Raw genomic sequence first — 15,658 nt, 5'->3', positions numbered from 1 at the left:
TTTCTTTCTTTCTTTCTTTCTTTCTTTCTTTCTTTCTTTCTTTCTTTCTTTCTTTCGGCTTTGTGAAGGTAATACTTGTTCACTGAAGAAAATTGAGAAAATACAAATAGGAATAGGAAGAACATTAAAATCTACCCCCCCCCAAATCTCCCATACATTTTTAAAAAGTTTATTTATTTATTTTGAGAGAGAGAAAAAGAGAGAGAGGGGGAGAGACAGAGAGACAGGATCCCAAGCAGGTTCCACACTGTCAGTACAGAGCCCCATATGGGACCTGAATCCACAAACTGAGATCATGACCTGAGCTGAAGTCAGACACTTAACCGACTGAGCCACCCAGGTGCCTGTCTCATAATTTTTCTGTTTAGAGATAGCCAGTGTTAATATTCCCCCAGGGTTTATTTTTTGAATGTCCTTACTCATATATATCTGTAAATACATATATACATATGTATACATTTTATTTATATACGTTTTTTATATTAGATATTCTACAATATCATTTTAAGTTTATTTATTTTGAGAGAGAGTAAGCGCACGCAAGCAGGGGAAGAGCAGAAAGAGAGGAGAGAGAGAATCCAAATAGGCTCCGTGCTGTCAACAAAGAAACCGACATGGGGCTTGATCTCACGAACTGTGAGATCACGACCTGAGCCAAAATCAAGAGTTAGATGCTTAACCTACCGAACCACCCAGGCTCCCCTCTACAATGCCATTTTTAATGACTGCATAGTATTCCCATGGATGTGTGTTGTGTGTATTTCAAACAACAATAATTCTCTACTTCTCTGACACCAGCTGGTGTCCTATAATTCACGTCAAGTCTGACAATAACCCAGAGTTAACACAGATGTCACAGATTAGTGGCTCAGTCCCAAAAGACTGACCAATTCAAGCTATCAGCTACAAACGGGTCCCTATACACCTGCATTTTTGTCCAGGCAACTACAAATTCAGGTATTGCCATGACTCACCCTCCAAGTTTACTAATTTGCTACAGTGATTCAGGAACTTAGAGAAATGCTTTACTTAAGGATTACAGTTTTTTTATAAAGGATACAATTCAGGAATAGCCAAATGGAAGAGATGCATAAAGGAAGGTATAGGGACTGAAGGCACAGAGCTTTCATATCCTCCCTGGATATACCACTCTTCCAGCACATCCCCTTGCTCGTCAATCCAGAAGCCCCCTTAGCCTCATTGTTTCAGGATTTTTATTGAAGTTTCATTGTAAAGGCATGATTGATTATATCGTTAACCATTGGTGATTGAACTACATCTCCAGCTGCTCTCCCCTCCCCAGAGGTAGGGGTGTGGTGGGGTTGATTATAGTTCTAACCCTCTAACCATGTGCTTTGGCCCTTTAGTGACCAGCACCTATCCTGAAGCTATCTAGGGGCCTAACGAGTCACTTAATTAGCATAAACTCAGATATAATGACAGACACTCCTATTACTCAAGAAATTCCAAAGACTTAAGGAACTTCATGCTTAGAACCAAGGATGAAGACTGTGTGTGTGTGTGTGTGTGTGTGTGTGTATTAAGTGGGCTCTGCACCTAGCACGGAGCCCAATGTGGGGCTTGAACTCATGACCCTGAGATCAAGACCTGAGCTGATATCAAGAGTCAGGACGCTTAACCAACTGAGCCACCCAGGTGCCCCTATATGTATGTTTATTATACTACCATGTGCCATAATTGATAATCTCTTATTCTTTTTTTTTTCTTAAATTTTTTTTTAATGTTTATTTTTGAGAGACAGAGAGAGAGTGTGAGCAGGGGAGGGGCAGAGAAAGAGGGAGACACAGAATCTGAAGCACACTCCAGGCTCCGAGCTATCAGCACAGAGCCTGACCTGGGGCTCGAACTTACAGGCTATGAGATATGACCTGAGCTGAAGTCGGTGGCTTAGCTGACTGAGCCACCCAGACACACTGATAATCTCTTATTCTACTTTGTCTTCCTGGATGATCTCCCAGGAAAATCCACATCTAAACCCAAACTCCCATAATAGAGTTTGGATTTTGATTCTGCTTGCTGCTGAACTTCTCCACTTAGGTGGAAATTAACTCAAGTGCAGCATATACAGTCTCAACTTGTTGTCCCTCACCACCAACTGGTTTGTTCTCCTAATTCTCCATCTTCATTTGTGTCACTACCAACTCAACCCCAAAACATTGGCTATCTGAATTCCGTCTTCCCTTGCCTTCTCATCCAGTCAATGAGCAGGTCTTCCCTATTTTACTTCCTTCTTTTTAAGTTTATTTTTATTTATTTTGAGAGAGAGACAGAGAGAGAGCAAGCAGGGGAGGGGCAGAAAGAGAGGGAGACAGAATCCCAAGCTGACCGCACAGAGCCCGATTTGGGGCTCAAATATACAAACTGTGAGATCATGACCTGAGCTGTGGTCAAGAGTTGGATGCTTAACTGACTGAGCCACCCAGGTGCCCCTTTACCTCCTTTGTAATTTGTAAATGTGTCCTCTGGCCCCCACTCCTCACCATTGCTAGAGGTTCTTATTTGAACTATTTCAGTGCCTTCATCTATCTGATTGTCTTCACTTTTACACTCCAATCTACGGTCCACACACTGGCTGGGGTGGTTTTTCTAGAAAATCAATCTGACCATATCATTTTCTTGCATAACATTTTCTACTAGATCCTCATCAGCCAGAAGAACATCTAGGTTTCTAGACTAGACATACAGAATCCTCCACAGTTTTGGTTTTGAATTCACTGAGCTGCCTTTGAGAGTTAACGTAGGCACCACCTCATTCAAAACATCCATATTAGGGGCGCCTCGGTGGCTCAGTCAGTTAAGCTTCAGACTTTGACTCAGGTCATGATCAGTTCATGAGTTTGAGCCCCACGTTGGGCTCTGTGGTGACAGCTCAGAGCCTGGAGCCTGCTTCGAATTCTGTGTGTCTCTCTCTGCCCCTCCTTCCCCACTCATGCTCTGTCTCTCAAAAATAAATAAACATTAAAAATTTTTTTAAAAAGTCAATTTTGATAACATCTGGGCACCTCATACCTCACCTCCTTTGAGTTAGGTTCTCTGCTTTTGGATATGTTGGCTTCTCAATGATTGCTTTCAATGTTTTGATATGTTTAAGAAATGCTACAAAATGATATTAAAACTTCAGCTGGATTGCATTTCATGGCCTGTGTAAGAAAGAAAGCTGTAGAATGTCAGGATGCAAGTACAAATACAGACCCAGGTAAAATGCTATTTTACTTTAATTTTTAAAATTCATATATTTTTTGCAACATTGCATATGTCTAGATTTTTTTCTTCAAAACAATGATTTAAAGTGAATTTTAAGTGATGTGATAGTAGTTACTCATCCCAGGTTCTTGTCTTCAACCCTGGTGTATACTTTACAAATTTTAAACTTAAAAAAATATTTTAATGTTTATTCTTGAGAGAGAGAGAGAGAGAGAGAGAGAGACAGGGCATGAGCAGGGGAGGGGCAGAGCAAGAGAGGGGCACAGAATCTGAAGCAGGCTCCAGGCTGAGCTGTCAGCACAGAGCCCGATGCAGGGCTCAACTCATGAAACTGTGGGATCATGACCTGAGCTGAAGTCAGATGCTTAACCGACTGAGCTGCCCAGGCGCCCTGACAAATTTTAAACTTTAAAATTTCACATGAATTTATGGTAACTTAAGTAATACACAATAGAAATTTTTGTTCAAAATACCGTGGACTACATCCTAAATCAGTAGAGACAATGTTTTGAATTTGGGTTCTCTACGCCATTAATTGCCTCCACTGGGATTTCGTGCCTAAGACTGAGAGACCTGGGGCTGTGGCTGGTGAAGCTGAGTCAGGAAGAGAACTAGGTTGGATTTGCTGTGGGAAGGGCATACGTAACTATGTCCAAGAACAGAGGAAAGAAAAGTTGAAGGACCTATTATTTGGAATTTTGCCTGACAAACTTCCTCATTAGTGTAAGTGCTGACCTTTGTGCTGTCGCAATTCTTTTCTATGATATGTGGGAAACAGTTGCTCTTAACTGTGTTTAGAACCTTGCAAATGCTTTTTTAAACCTCTAATTTAAGTTATTATAAAATAATATTTATTGATATGGTTTCAAAATAATATATGATCATTATAGAATATTTGGATAATGTAGCAAGTTATGTAGAGGATGAAAGTAACTGTAATCATGCCACTTAGAAGTAACATTTTGATGATTTTTCTTTCAGTCTTCTGTTGCACATTTTACATAGTTTGGTACAGTAGATAGTACAGGTGTCCTCCCTCTGTGTCTGAACTCTCATCTTCCAAATATTATTACTATCTTCCCTGAGAATTTAACCCTTTGTGGGTCCCAGTGTTTGTCTTTTACCCAGATACCTTTGGACACTCTCTACTCAGTCTCTTTAATATATTACTCAGTATTTATCTACATTATAGTTCAAACATACATAGTGTATATATATATATGTATATAGTATATGCACTGTAGCATATACTTATAGTATTTATTTGTGTTATACTATATATTTACTTACATTATAGCATATACTATATGTTTGAAGTATAACATCTGTATTCTATCAGATATGGTGTTATTGCATATTGCACACAAACTAATGGATTAAATGAACATTAGTTAAGAAGTGATGTTCAAAATGCCTTATATTTAGTAATCTTTGATGGATAGTTATTTAAATGTTTAAGAAGTGTTTACTAATGTTTGGCAGTATTGGATAGGCTGGAACACCTTTTTCTCCCCCATTTAAAAAGTTTCCTGGTATTTGACTATGCGGCACATTTTTTTAGAATGGATTAGATTTGGATAACAGAAGTTACCTATATTTTGGATCCTTTGCTTTTCACTTTGATGTCTGCTTATGCCAAACATTTATGTCATGAAAAAGTACTTTGTAAACATATTCCTTCTTCCAGCTGTGTCATAAAATATTTAACTAATTCTTTAAAACTTTTTTTAATGTTTATTTATTTTTGAGAGAGAGAGAGAGACAGAGATTGTGAGTGGGGGAGGGGCAGAGAGAGAGGGAGACACAGAATCCGAAGCAGGTTCCAGGCTCTGAGCTGTCAGCATAGAGCCTGACACAGAGCTCCAGCTCACAGACTGAGAGATCATGACCTGAGCCAAAGTTGGATGCTTAACCAACTGAGCCACCCAGATGCCCCTAACTAATTCTTTATTGTTGAATGTATTAGGCGGTTTCTTGTATTTTTCTCCTATAAATAATGCCTCAGTGAGTATCTTCTCATATATGAGAGGTTTTTCTTTTCTTTTTTTTTTTTTTTTGTCATCATGTTGATTTAGCTCTTTTATCTTTACTCATCTGACAGGTCATGAAAATGCATCTTACTATTTAGTTTTTCTTTCTATCTGAATGAGGTTGAGCATGTAGAAGATATTTTTTTTTTTTAAGTCTCTTTGTCTTTTCCTTTCCAGATTTTTTTTTTTCAACGTTTATTTATTTTTTGGGACAGAGAGAGACAGAGCATGAACGGGGGAGGGGCAGAGAGAGAGGGAGACACAGAATCGGAAACAGGCTCCAGGCTCTGAGCCATCAGCCCAGAGCCCGACGCGGGGCTCGAACTCACGGACCGTGAGATCGTGACCTGGCTGAAGTCGGACGCTTAACCGACTGCGCCACCCAGGCGCCCCTAGAAGATATTTTTTGATGCAAATGGTGAATACACACTTGGGAAACATTCTTAAAAGTTAAAGCCTTTGCGAAAGCCTTGAAGGTAGTTTGTTGCTATGTAGTCTTCTAAAGCTGGCAACCTGTTTGCTAGAAGTCTCTTATGCAGGTATCAGGCCCAGGGTAAATAATAATAAAATCTGAAATTATCGTTAATTTTTAAAAACTAAATTCATAAGCTGTCTACTACCTTTAATACATGATATCTAAAAATCTGCGTTCATGTATTTAATTTTTGTTTGTTAATTTTTTTCTGGTTTTTTTCTTTTCACTTCAAATCTCCTCATTGACTACAAGATAAAAAAGCTGCTTCTCAAGAAGTTGTTTCTGAATGTTGTAAAAATGAACAAATCATTTCTTCCATATCAGGTGTGATTTTTTCTTTTTTTTTCTGCTAATAGCATTGCTACTTAAAGATTATGTTTTTGTGATGCCAAAACAAGAGTTACCACCATCCATAAAAACAGGAATAAAATCAGTCAATTGAATCCATAGAGATAGAATGATAATTTAAGTATTTTCACTTTCCTTTTTTCTAGGTTTTTGGTTGTCATATGGTTTAAATTTAAGCCTTGGTACCAAGTTTCTAGTATTCAATAAAATGAGAAGTTATGTTTTACATAGGAATTTTGAAAGTAATGTTCTGTTAAAAATAAGATGCTAGGGGGCACCTGGGTGGCTCAGTTGGTTTAGTGTCTGACTCTTGGTTTTGGCTCAGGTCATGATTTCATGATCCTGAGAATGAGTCCCAGGTTGGGCTCTGTGCTAGGTGGGGAGTCTGCTTAAGATTTTCTCACTCCCTCTCCCTTTGCCCCACCCCTACTTGTGCTGCAGGGTCCCTAGGAAGTAAAATTATAGTCCTACGACAGAAGGCACAGAGTTAGACCATTTGCTAACCTACTGTGGCAGGCTTCTTTATTGTACTTTTGAAAAGAAGCTAGTGACATTTGTAAAATTTCAATGTTAAACATTTTAAGGGGTAAAATTTGGCCAGGGCCTCTGTGAATATACTAGAAACTACTGAATTGTGAATTGTGCCCTTTTAAAGGATGTGAATTATATCCCAATAAAGCTGTTAAAACAAACAAATAATAAGAAACAGTGTTGAGCATAAAAAAACAAATTAGTTATGGGTTAATTTCCTAAACTGATTTTCTTGAAGTCTCCAAAAAAAACCATGACTTAATATATCTGAAATGGAAATAGGAAATTACAGCATTTTCTTGACATTACTTAGACACTTTATTATTCTTGTGAATCATTCATATGAAAAAAGCACTAATCAATCTGCATTTAATTATTAATTACTCCAGAGTAAATTGCCCTTAGGATAGAATAAATTTATTTATACCTGTGAAGCTTCTACTTTGATTTTTTTTTTTTAAGACTTTATTTTTAAGTAATCTCTATATCCAACCTGGGGCCAAACTCACAACCCTGAGATCAGGAGCCACATACTCCACTGACTGAGCCAGCAAGGTGCCCCCTGCTTAGATCTTTAACAAAAATATTTTACGTTGTTTGTTGCTTACTTGTTACAATGCTAATGACTTGGAGTTATTTGTAGATTTTTTAAATATTCCTGGTGATTCTTTTCTTAATTTCCAGAACATGAGCCTTTGAATGTTCCTGAAGTGTTCGCACCAGATGTATATTTAAATCTCAAACTTTCCACTGAAATATCAGAGAAACCTTTGTCACCTTCACCATCTGATCCGGTACTAAATTTGGTATTGTGCTTTGTTCAGAGGTTATAATAATACCTTTGTGCTAAAATTTATTATGGTCATCTGCATTATTCATTTGTATAGATGAAATGAGGCTAAAATCTCATCTGCTACTTTGTTGAAAAGATAAAAAAATTAAGATTTAGAAATTATGCCCCAAAGTATTGTAAGCTAAGACCATAACACCTACTTCCTGCAGCTTTCCCTAAGTTAAATTCATATAAGCTCCTCTTGTTTAGGATTAAACTTTTTTTTTTTTTTTTTTTTTTTTTACAGGGGAGGAGGGTTCAGAGTGGCTCTATAGAGTAAAAAGAATATAACTCTCTTTGATTTTATGTGTTTTGGTTCAGGTTGGACACACTTACATAAATGTTGTTGACATTAAAGCTGATGATCTACAGGAATTTCCTGTCAGAGAAGAGCCTTCAGATGATAATATTCTCAGGCAGCAAAGTGATCATCTGGAAGTCCCATCTTCTGCAGAGTTACATTATATGGCAGCTTCAGTTACAAATGCTGTCCCCCTGCACAGTTTTAAGAGTGAAGGTAATAATTTTTTCTTGCTTTTTAAGTAGGTTAAAAACATTTTGGAAAATTCTTCAGTATAGCCTCATTCCCCCTTCTTAGGTCTCTTAGCACTCCTCTTGGAAACCTACTATACTTCTGGATGTTTATATTCACATCTAGAAATGTTCTACTCGTCTCTTAAATACCTTATTTAGAAGGTTAGAATCAATCTTTGTATGCTTTTCATATTCTTTTTTTTTTTTTAATTTTTTTTTCAACGTTTATTTATTTTTGGGATAGAGAGAGACAGAGCATGAACAGGGGAGGGGCAGAGAGAGAGGGAGACACAGAATGGGAAACAGGCTCCAGGCTCTGAGCCATCAGCCCCAGAGCCTGACGCGGGGCTCGAACTCACGGACCGCGAGATTGTGACCTGGCTGAAGTCGGACGCTTAACCGACTGTGCCACCCAGGCGCCCCTGCTTTTCATGTTCTTGATAGAGTCTGCCACTTCCACCACAGATGTATTTTTTAAACCTGCAAAAGTGTCTCCATCCTGTCTAGATGGAAGAAGCTGGAGGGCAGCAATTTCAGAAGAGGAGGAGCCTGCTATCGCCTCACCTATACCGTCAGAAATACAGCAGGACACAGGTGAATGCTCTACCTGTAGAACATGATTCTCCCCCTTCTCTAAATTACTGTTGTATAGAGATAAGCTCTAAAACTTGGTAATTGCAAAAGAAGCCAGGAAAAGGCGTTTCCCTTGGTAAGGAGAGTGGGGGCAGATAGGTAAATGAGGTAGAGTCATGGTTCCAAGGCTGGGACTCATGGGTGTTTTGCAAGGAGACTACAGCTCTGTTTCCACATATGTCTTTTCTTTTTTTTTTTTTTTTAATTTTTTTTAATGTTTTTATTTATTTTTGAGACAGAAAGAGTCAGAGCATGAGCAGGGGAGGGGAAGAGAGAGAGGGAGACACAGAATCCGAAGCAGGCTGCAGGCTCTGCGCTGTCAGCACAGAGCCCGACGCGGGGCTCGAACTCATGGACTGTGAGATCATGACCTGAGCTGAAGCCGGATGCGTAACCAACTGAGCCACCCAGGCGCCCCCACATATGTCTTTTCTTAAGTAAGGAGGCTAAAATAAATATCCTGTGGGATGTCATGAGTGCTTTGGTGTTTAAAAGGAATTCTCATGTTTAAAAAGGTAGGAGAGGCAGCTCACTTAAGCCTCTGACACTTGATTTTAGCTCAGGTCATGATCTCATGGTTCGTGAGATCGAGCCCCGAATTGGGGCTGACAGTGCAGAGCCTGCTTGGGATTCTCTCTCTCTCCCTCTCTCTCTACCCCTTCCCTGAACACGTGCACGTGCTCTTCTTTCTTTCTCCCCCCCACCCATTCGTCAAAAATAAACTTTAAAAAGGTGGGAGATTCTAGAATAGCACAAAGAAAATACACAAGTATGTAGCCAACCATAAAATATTACTAATAAAACATTCAGTTTATAGTTATAAACCAAGTTGTATTATTGTTAAATATTTGTAAGATTTATAAGAATATTTCTCCAAAACCTAAAGTTATTACATCCAGTAGATGATTAGAATAATCTTAATATGCAATCAGACTTCCTGCAATAGAAGCTCAGTCTCTCTTCTGGGTTCCACAGCTGTTGGGAGGAGTGGATCCAGCCTTATGGTTGTCAGATGCTTGGGGGGCAGAGTCCAGCCCTGCCTGCTAATTGTGTATCGACAATGTGCACTCAGGAGATTTGAGGAAGGATGGGTGGCAGGGAAACCTCACCTTAGGATGTGTTGGGGCATGTGTGTTACAGCTGTGTGTACCAGTAAGTGCTAGCATTTCAGATTTTGAAGGCTTTGCCCTTTGTCTCTCCTGTCTTGGGGCTGTTTGGTGCATGGGTAGTGGAGGGAGAATGTATGAAGCTAACCATCTTTCAGGCTGGGGAAGTGTGTGGGGAAGTGAAAAGAGCTTGACTTTTATTTTTTTAATTAAAAAAAAGTATTTATTTTTGAGAGAGAGAGCGAGAAACAGCACAAATGGGGAAGGGGCAGAGAGAGAGAAAGAGGGAAACACAGAATCTGAAACAGGCTCAGAGCTCGAATCCATGAAGTGTGACCTCATGACCTGAGCTAAAGTCAGACGCTTAACCGACTGAGCCACCCAGGCACCCCAGAGGTTAACTTTTAGATTCAAATAGAACAGACCTGGTTTTTGGTCCCAGCTCTGTCACTTCAGAGTTTGGATACTTTTTGCAAGTAAATTAACTTTATCTGATCCTTACTTGTATCACTGTGAGATACAACCTCATAGGGTTGTCATGTGGGTTACATCCAGCCAAATACCTGTGGGCTACTTAATTAGTTTCCCTTCATTTTCACACCCATCAACTGGAACCACACCCATCTCCCTGTGATCCCTGACTGTGCTCAGCCAGCATTTCAAATTACTTACAAACTACAGGTTAATTTCCTTCATCAGTGAGATCAAGTCTGTTCCACCTTGTGGAAGATCATTCTCTGGATCTGGTTATAAAAATATGTCAGCGGACCCTTCTCCCCTTATTAAATCAAGCAACTTTAAAATGCCAATGAAAAGGAAGAGTTTTATATTTTGAAAATAAATTCCATCATGGTATTTATATAACATACTTTAAAGATTCAGAAATAGGGGCGCCTGGGTGGCTCAGTCGGTTAAGCATCTGACTTCGGCTCAGGTCACGATCTCACTGTTCGTGAGTTCGAGCCCACGTCGGGCTCTGTGCTGACAGCTCAGAGCCTGGAACCAGCTTCAGATTCTGTGTCTTCCTCTCTCCACCCCCCCACCCCCCCCGCCACCACCACCACCCCCTGGTCACACTTTGTCTGTCTTTCTCTCTCACAAGTAAATAAACATTAAAAAAAAAATTTTTTTTTAAAGATTCAGAATATAGTTATACAATAGAGTTGAGTGGGATTTGTATTATAGCAAAAGGCTGGCAGAAGGAAGGACAGGGTCCCTAAGTATTTAAAACAAGCAAAACAAATAATAATTTCTGCTTTTAGTGATACTTGCTCACCATTTTGAATGACAGCAGCTTCCTATTTTAGAAACCATCTCCAAAAGGAATGCTTTCAGCTATTAATAGCAAGCAGAGCTTTGCTGGATGGACAGAGGGAGAACATTTCAGTGTCAGTGGAACTCAGTATTTAACCCTCCTAGATTTTTGCTATTAGTCAGTGGAAGTGGAGCAGATTCTCCAGAGAAAGGGAAGCTATGTTTCATTATGTATGTAGGCCATTCTGGATTTTGAGCATGTCTGGTTCTTTTGCTACATTTTCTATGTGAAGTTTGTATATGAAATTCTTTCCTGAGAGTGACTAAGGGAGACACTTCAGGCTGCTGAGAAACAGGAAGGATAGATGGTAAAGTACTGTGAGTCAAGCTAAAAAAGGTAAGGCCAGGGGTGCCTGACTGGATCAGTCAGAAGAGCATGCAACTCTTGAATCTCAGGTTCATGAGTTTGAGCCTCACGTTAGGTGTAGAGATTCCTTATAAAAAAAAAAAAGTAAGGCCAAAACAGGGGAAGATAATACAACCACCATTCCAGCATTGGAATTTACCATTATCTTCTCATTGGAAGCTTCACGCTAGACTGGGGCTGGGAGATAATAAGCACTATATATTTATATATTTAGTGATTCCATGTATTTAGTGATTCACATTTTTCAGAGTGTTTTGTTGCATAATTTGATCCTCACAAACCTCTTTGAGTTAGGTAGGACAGGCATCATAATCCTCATTTGAGTGACTATTCAATAAACACTAAGACAGGGGCCAGATATCAGGGCTGAAGAAGAGAGTACTACCAGGTTCTCTGCCTGTGGGCTCACCTATAGGAGGAAAGGAAGGCAGAGAAGGAGATGATTATGACACAGCATGGTAAGTGCTGTCAAGGTGGTATGGATGAGATTCTTGGGGAATACAGTGTGTAATCCGTCTCCAGGGAGGACTGGACTATTGAGAGGAGAGATGCCTAAATGGAATCTTAAAGGAAGGTAGGACTTGGTGAGACAAAAGGCATACAGACTGAGAGAATAGGTTGTGCAATGACTTGGAAGTTTGATGAAGCCTGCAGAGATTGAGAAAATTGAAGTTCATTTGGTTTAGAGGCAGTAGAGCAGTTTGCTTGTTTAAGAAACAGCAAGAGATGAGCTGGAGAGGGGGGCAGAGGAAAGACTGAATGTCATTGTCCTCACAGGCATTTGGACTTTTAAGATGAAGGCATTAGAGAAACGCTGAAGACTTTGAGGTGAGAAAGGAACAATATCAGATTTGTCTTTTAAAAGATCTTGAGAGGGGGGGCACCTGGGTGGCTCAGTCAGTTGAGCATTTGACTCCTGATCTTGGTTTGGGTCATAATCTCATGGTTCGTGAGATCAAGCCCTGGGTCAGATTCTGCTCTGACAGAGTGGATCCTGCTTAGGATTCTCTCTCTTACTCTCTCTGTGCTTCCCTGCTTGTGCACACATTGTACTCTCTCTTTCTCTGAAAATGAATAAATAAACTAAAAAAAAAAAAAAAAGAGATTCTCTCTCTCTCTCCCCCCCTGCCCCTCTCCCCCACTTGCATTCTCTCTCTCTCAAATAAAAAATTAAAAAAAAAATATGTGTGGAAGATGGACTACATGAGGGCAAAATAGAGATACTAATTGGCGTCTATCTATTGTGAAAGCTTCACCTAAGCAGTGGTAGTAGGAATGGAGATTTTGGTTGGTAATCCTCAATATTCGGTGTTACTTTAGATCTGAAGGAAAGAGAAGAAGCTTGAATGACTCTCAGGCCTGTGGTTTAGGAACCTGGGTGAATGATAGTGCTGTTCACCAACCTGGGGAATCAGGAAGAGGGAGCAGGTTGGAGGGGCAGAGTTTCAATTGCTGTGCTTTGGGACAACCTAAATGAGATATCCAGGACACAGGGCTGGAGCTCACAAAGGTGCCATGTGAATTTGAGAGTCACCTGTGCATCAGTGACATCACCCAGGGAGAGTGGGCAGGGTGAGAAGAAAAGTGAGCAGAGATTGGCACCCTGGAAATACTGATGGGTCAGAGGGGCAGGTGCAGAAGAGAAGAACAAGAAGACAACTAAGATGGAAGACCAGTAAGGGGAGGAAGAGACCCAGAAGCCAGAAAAAGGATGCATTTAAAAAAGTGTTTCAAATTTGGGACAAGAATCAATTGACTTGAAGAGTAAGGGAGAGTCATTGGCTTTGATATTGGTCTTGGGAGGTTTGGTGTTAGCCTGAGATCCCATGTAGAGTTGGTAATGGCCCACAGCAGGCCTGGCTTTTACTGTGTGACATTGTTGGTTTTCAAGTAGAGTTTTTAAAAAGTCAAGAATATTAAATAAAGTTGCTTTTTGATGAAGCAGAGGGTAAAAGTAACATTCAAACTGCCTTGTATATGGAGTCCTATGGTAATAGTAATACTGTTACATATTCTTATTTCACAACAGACAACTCTCAGAAGTCAGGAAGCTGAAGTGTTAGAAAATTTCTGAAGGAATATTTTGTTGACTTAAACTGAGGTCTTCAAAAAAATTAGATCATCAGCATCTACTTCTCCCTTAATTGTAATCAATTCTGATATTACCTTTATTATTATTTAGATATGCTGAAGCCAGATTGCCGATTCAAAGAGCAGAGCTCAAAGTCATCTGCCGCAGAGGAGTATCTGCTATGGGAGCTACTGCGGGATGTCTCTGCGGCTCGTCCCGCACAGAGCTCTGCAGCTCGCCGGCTAGAGCATCTTACCTCTAAGCTTCAGAAAATTGATGAACAACTGTTAGCAATAGAGAACATTGCTGAAAACATAGAACGGGATTGCCCCAGACAAAAAGTGCTAGATCGACATTGTGATAAGGTAGACTGTCTTTTATTTTAGCTATTTGTTGGTTACTGAGTTATTAGAGTTTGGTGTGATGTAAGTTTGGACATTTGATTTTTCAAAATAATGGGAAATTAATTAATTAATTTATTTATTTTTTGAAATTAGGTTTCTCAACCTCAGCATGACTGACATTTGGGCCAGATAACTCTTTGTTGTAGGAGGCTGTCCTGTGCATTGTAGGATGTTTAGTAGCATAATAATAATAACAATGTCTTCAGATGTTGCCAAATGTTCTTTGGGTGGCAAAATCACCCCCAGTTGAGAACCACTGCCTTAAACTTTTAAGAAGTGAACCAGTGCTTCCTACCATGAAAAGAAATAGTTGAATTAGAAAACAAGAATGTGGTTTTAAATGAACCCTGCCCTTAATTATCATTTTCTTCAGCAAGATTTTTTTTTAACTTTACAAATATTGTTGTCTTTATATTTGGAATTCTCGGTTTCTTTTAAATATTTTATACAATGGGAATAGTAGTCCTTAGATGGTTTCTGTATCTTTAAAAAATACTCATGAGAAAGAGATTATTTATGTGTATTATCATGGTAGTTAGACAAATAGAAAGGAAGTCTTAAACATGAATTAATTATTTTGCACAAACTTTTTTTTTAGGAAGTAAAATTCACATCAAATAAAGATTAAGGAACTAACAGTAAAAATATTTTGAGTGTGTAAAAGCCTTGTATTGGGAAATGCAAATTGGTCTGCAGGATAAGAATTCCATCACTGACTTACCTAACAAATATTCCAGGTTGCTAGCAGGTTGAGATTTTAAAAGATGTATTTATTAGGTTTATAGTATTTCTTTAATTCAAACCTTTAACACATATTAAAAAGTTAAGATTAAACACATGTGAAATTACACTGAAAAAATACGAGGTAGGGCTACTATTAAGTAACATTATTATGATGTTTATTTGGTTGTTTTCCTTTTTGTTTTTTTAACCCAGACTTAAATATATCACTTCAAAATGAGTGTTAAGTTTCAGAGTCATCTTTGGAACTCCTTATTTCAAGGAATCACTTTCAAAGTTGCTTTATGTCCTAGTATATTAAGCATATCTAAAGTCAAATATGTTACTTAGCCTTGAATCTAGTCTTAATCCTGGCTTGCTCCAGAGTCCAAGAGTTTGTTGCTTCAGTAAACATTGAGCTTCTGCTATATGCTGGGCCATGTGCTAAGTTGTGGGAATGGAAAGATAAACAAGGCATACATAGTCACTACTCTCAAGCAGCTTAGAATCTAACAAAGGAAGACACATGTATGCTCCAGTATATGCGTATGAACAGGGTGCAGCGAGAACAGTATTGGACACACGACCTGTTGTGACTAGAGAAGTGAGTGAGTGAAGGGGTGGCATCAGAGAAGGCTCTGTAGAGCTTACTCTTGAGCTGATAATGAATTGATATTCATCAGTGAGATAAGGAAAGGCTGATGGGACATTGTGAGGTAGAGGTTGATGGTACTGGCTTTTAAGACATCTGGCAGTAGAGGTAGGTAGGGGCAGCTAAGGCATGATGGAAAGTATTGTTTTCCATGTCAAGTGATTAGGATTTTATCCCATAAATAGGCAGTAGGAAACCATTGAAGAATTTTAAGCAGTGAAATGATATGATCAGATACTCTGGCAGCAGTGTGGAGAGGAGATTGGAGAGGATAAGACTGAGAACAGGGAGATCAGTTGGGTCACAGTGGTTCTAAACTGACTCATTAGAGTCATCTTGGGGAACTTGTTAGAATTGCAAACTTATGGTCTCATACCCCTGAGATTCTGATTTTAAGTAATCCTAGGGTGGGACCC

General features: G+C 39.3%; 1 protein-coding gene across 9 annotated transcripts in view; it reads left to right on the top strand.

The window, feature by feature from the left end:
- CPLANE1 (ciliogenesis and planar polarity effector complex subunit 1) overlaps positions 1-15,658 on the top strand; it is a 127,405-nt gene that overhangs the window by 87,245 nt on the left and 24,502 nt on the right. For 7 of the 9 annotated variants that reach the window (XM_040495591.1, XM_040495600.1, XM_040495586.1 and 4 more), the window contains 6 exons: positions 3,113-3,217; positions 5,983-6,054; positions 7,294-7,403; positions 7,763-7,958; positions 8,420-8,569; positions 13,578-13,831. In XM_040495591.1, coding sequence (XP_040351525.1) covers positions 3,113-3,217; positions 5,983-6,054; positions 7,294-7,403; positions 7,763-7,958; positions 8,420-8,569; positions 13,578-13,831 — 887 coding nt within the window. The remainder of the gene's footprint in view (positions 1-3,112; positions 3,218-5,982; positions 6,055-7,293; positions 7,404-7,762; positions 7,959-8,419; positions 8,570-13,577; positions 13,832-15,658) is intronic. The other 2 variants (XM_040495577.1, XM_040495571.1) reach the window with 2 other exon arrangements.

This window comes from Herpailurus yagouaroundi, unplaced genomic scaffold, assembly GCF_014898765.1.
Source record: "Herpailurus yagouaroundi ecotype Mexico unplaced genomic scaffold, PumYag 29, whole genome shotgun sequence".
Classification (NCBI taxonomy): Eukaryota; Metazoa; Chordata; class Mammalia; order Carnivora; family Felidae; genus Herpailurus; species Herpailurus yagouaroundi.
Note: the sequence above shows the minus strand (reverse complement) of the source record. Positions and strands in the feature narration are given on the sequence as shown.